This window comes from Eurypyga helias, unplaced genomic scaffold (assembly GCF_000690775.1).
Source record: "Eurypyga helias isolate BGI_N326 unplaced genomic scaffold, ASM69077v1 scaffold1651, whole genome shotgun sequence".
Taxonomy (NCBI): domain Eukaryota; kingdom Metazoa; phylum Chordata; class Aves; order Eurypygiformes; family Eurypygidae; genus Eurypyga; species Eurypyga helias.
This window is the reverse complement of record NW_010231297.1, coordinates 32,030-35,498: the sequence shown is the minus strand read 5'-3', so window position 1 is coordinate 35,498 and position 3,469 is coordinate 32,030. Positions and strand designations below refer to the sequence as shown.

The window sequence follows — 3,469 nt, the reverse complement described above, 5'->3', positions numbered from 1 at the left end:
CATTCCATGATTCTATGAAAATTAAATGAGGAGGATGACGGGTTGGGATCAGGTTCACATAGTAAAGGTTGATCTCTGTGTCTGTGTCTAATTCTCCAAGACTTCAATTCATTCCTCTTACAGCTTTTAAGTGTCATCTTTACTTAAACGTCTAATCTGCCCCACAGGACTCCATTCCATGCTGATGTCTTCCGTTCCTATAGCTGGTCAGCCAATATATGTGGGAGAAAGAAATGGCTGTTGTACCCCGCAGGACAGGAGGAGTACCTGAAAGACCGCCATGGCAGCTTGCCCTTCGACGTGACTGCACCGGGTCTTCAAGACAGGAGTGTTTACCCTCGCTACAACCAAAGTCAACCCCCTGTTGAAATTGTGCAGGAAGCAGGGGAGATAGTCTTCATCCCCAGTGGATGGCATCATCAAGTTTACAATCTGGTAAGATAACTGATGCCAACTATTTCATAACAGAGAGATATAAGCAGGAAGCAGTCTTGAATCAGATCAGACTTTAATTCCACAGCATGTTGGGATGCTCAGAGTCTCATCAGGCTGAAAAAGAGTTCAGAGAGATTCACAGAGGAAAGCCTGTTGGTGGCTGCTCAAGGGGATGGCTAAAAGCAAGCCTGAACTCATAAACTCCTTGGGTCTTGACCACTAGCAGCAGGGAGAGTACAACTGCAGCAGCTGTCTGCACCCTCTTTTCTTAGGCTTTGCCACACTACACGCTGTGAGTGACTGAGAAACAGGATGCTGGGTGAGATGGACTTAGGGTGAGCTGTCCTTACGCGGTCAGCTGAAGTGCTCCGCTCTTGGTTTCTGACTGTAAATTGTAATATAACAATGGAACATGGTAATGAATTGGTCTTTGTGATTACAAACCCAAATTAACAACCTTGTTTCTTTCTCCCCACCACCTTCTGCCACTTTTCTGCCCTTAAAAGGAATGCTCAGAGGAGCTGGAGACATTCACCACTTTGCGGAGTGGAACAACATTGGCTTGTTAGGGACGTTAGCAAGAGACAGCCTTCCAGCACAGCGGTGGTACTGGTGCCAAAGAAGCATTTCCCTTGCTGAGGAATCTGATGTTGCAGCATTGGTGGTTACAGCTGTTTTCTCACGCTTTCCTGTGCAGAGCCTAGTAACCACTTCAGTTCTCCCTGCAGGAGGATACCATTTCCATTAACCACAACTGGGTGAATGGCTGCAACGTGGCTATCATGTGGTGCTTCCTGCAGGATGAATTAGCAGCTGTCCAACGGGAGATCAACGAATGGAAGGACCCGATAGACGACTGGCACCTACAATGCCAGGTATAACACCACGATGCTGGCTGCCTGACTCTGTTGGAGGATCAGATGATTCAGGGTGCGTTGCACCACTTCCTTAGAGCTCTGAGACAGAACTCTAAATGCCTGGAATCAGTACACATTTCATAAGGAAGGAGGAACTGGTGACAAATTCATTTTGCAGGAAAACAAATATTACTTTCGTAAGATAGGGAAAAGCTTGACTCAGTGCATATTTGCTGTGTCAAGGAGGTTAGGAATTATCTGAAAAACTAATGATTCCACTGCTCCTCTTCCACTCTCAGGGGTAATGTTAACACAGAGATCAATGCTTTATGTAATATTTACATTCCCCTTGATAAAATAAAAGTGCTTTTTCATGTGAACAGAACTGATGAAACAGACCCCACACAGAAGTGGTTTGAAGACCATTCATGATGAAACAGTTGCAACAAGCAAAAAACCACAAGGGCCTGTAGCGACAGGACAAGGGGTTGTGGGTTTAAATTGCAAGTGGGGAGGTTTAGATTGGATATCAGGGAGAAATTCTTCCCGGAGAGGGTGCAGGGGCACTGGGACAGGTTGCCCAGAGAAGCTGTGGATGCCCCATCCCTGAGAGTGTCCAAGGCCAGGCTGGATGAGGCTTGGAGCAACCCGGGCTATGGAAGGTGTCCCTGCCCATGGCAGGGGGTGGGACTGGATGATCTTTAAGGTCCCTCCAGACCCAACCCATCCTGTGATTCTATAAAAGGCAGGTGAAGGTGGCAGCAGGTTTCTGTGTCTGTGAAGTGATGCTTTCAGAATGTGTTACTATACTGGCAGCATTATGTCTTGGAGGCTTCCGAAATATGAAGCATAAAACAAATGTTTATTTCTGGAGGCTGTTAGTGCTGCTAGGTGATATCCTTCAAAAATACTTTTGAAATACACATCCCTGTAGTACTTTGAAGAAACAGCTGGTTGCATTTCAAGTAAGGTAAAGAATTTTACTGCCAGTGGGGAATTACACATAACACGATTAAACATGGTTATTTATGACTCCAGACAGTTACTAGCTTGATAAAACACGTTTTTCTAATTCTTATTTACCTAAGAGTTTTTTCCATTTCTGTGCTGCTGTCTTCCCCCCAGCTGATCATGAAGTCTTGCACGGGTATAGACTACAAGGAGTTCTACAACTTCCTCAAAGTTATTGCAGAGAACAGGATTTCTGTCTTGGAAAACGGCCTCGATGACGAAGCTTCGGCAAAGAACACTCCAAAAGCTGCCATTTCCACCTTGGGCATGCTCCATGCGGTGTTTGATTTAAAGAGGACTGTGAAGGTGTTAACATCGTTGAGTGCTAATGAAGATTTCAAGAAACTAGACCTGACGTCACTTTCTCCCCCACCGGAGGCTTTGCTCCACCACTTGAAGGCAGCAATAGATACAGCACTGCTCTGACTTCCTGTTCATTCTGTTCGTTGTAAAACGGGTATTTGTAGAAGCCTGACTCCTCCCTGTTTAGTAGCTGTTGCAGTTTAAGTACGAAGAGCCTTAGTATAGAGTGGGGAGAGAGCACATTCGTAAGACGACCGATTGCTTCTTAAGGTGACAGCAGTTGAGTATCCAGAGTTATTGAACAGGAAAAAAAATTCTCAGATAAAGGAAAAACCCAAACCATGTTAATATTAGGAGTCCTGCTGGTGAGGATGCATTCAGGGCAGGGGAACAGAAATCCTCTGTGGATCAAGCTCAGGTCCATCAGGGCTAAACACAGGGTGAGCACCACAACCCCTCTCTTTCCGAGAGCACTGTGTACAGCCAGGCTCCAGCAGTTAAGCTCTGCTTTGTCTGGTCATACCTGGGTTGCTTCAAGACCTGTCCCCCTTCCAGGTGCTGCTCAGCCTTTTATTTTTCATTAGAGGACCCCAGTTAATTAGCTTCCCTTGAAGCCTGAGCTGGCTCAGCAGCTGTAGCCTGCACACGGAAGAGCTGACTGTGCTATGTTCCTGTGCAGTGGCATTTCTCTAAAGCCGAAACTCTCAGTTAGAGTCAGCCTTTATGCAGCTCCGGGGTCTGCAGGGTTAAATTTCACATCTCAGGAAGCCGGAGACCTAATAAGCAAATCTACCGTTAATCATTTAAAGCATGAGATCCCCCCCGGTTCAGGAGGAACCTGAACGTGCGCTCACGTCTGCACA

The 3,469-nt window shown here is 46.2% G+C and overlaps 1 protein-coding gene across 1 annotated transcript; it reads left to right on the top strand.

The window, feature by feature from the left end:
* Positions 1-167: 167 nt before the first annotated feature.
* On the top strand, positions 168-2,807 carry LOC104516606 (jmjC domain-containing protein 4; the record flags this gene model as incomplete). The annotated part of the gene is made up of 3 exons (XM_010160991.1): positions 168-435; positions 1,164-1,310; positions 2,418-2,807. Coding segments are annotated over 3 exons (727 nt in total), but the record flags the coding sequence as incomplete, so codon positions are not given.
* Between the last annotated feature and the right edge of the window lie 662 nt (positions 2,808-3,469).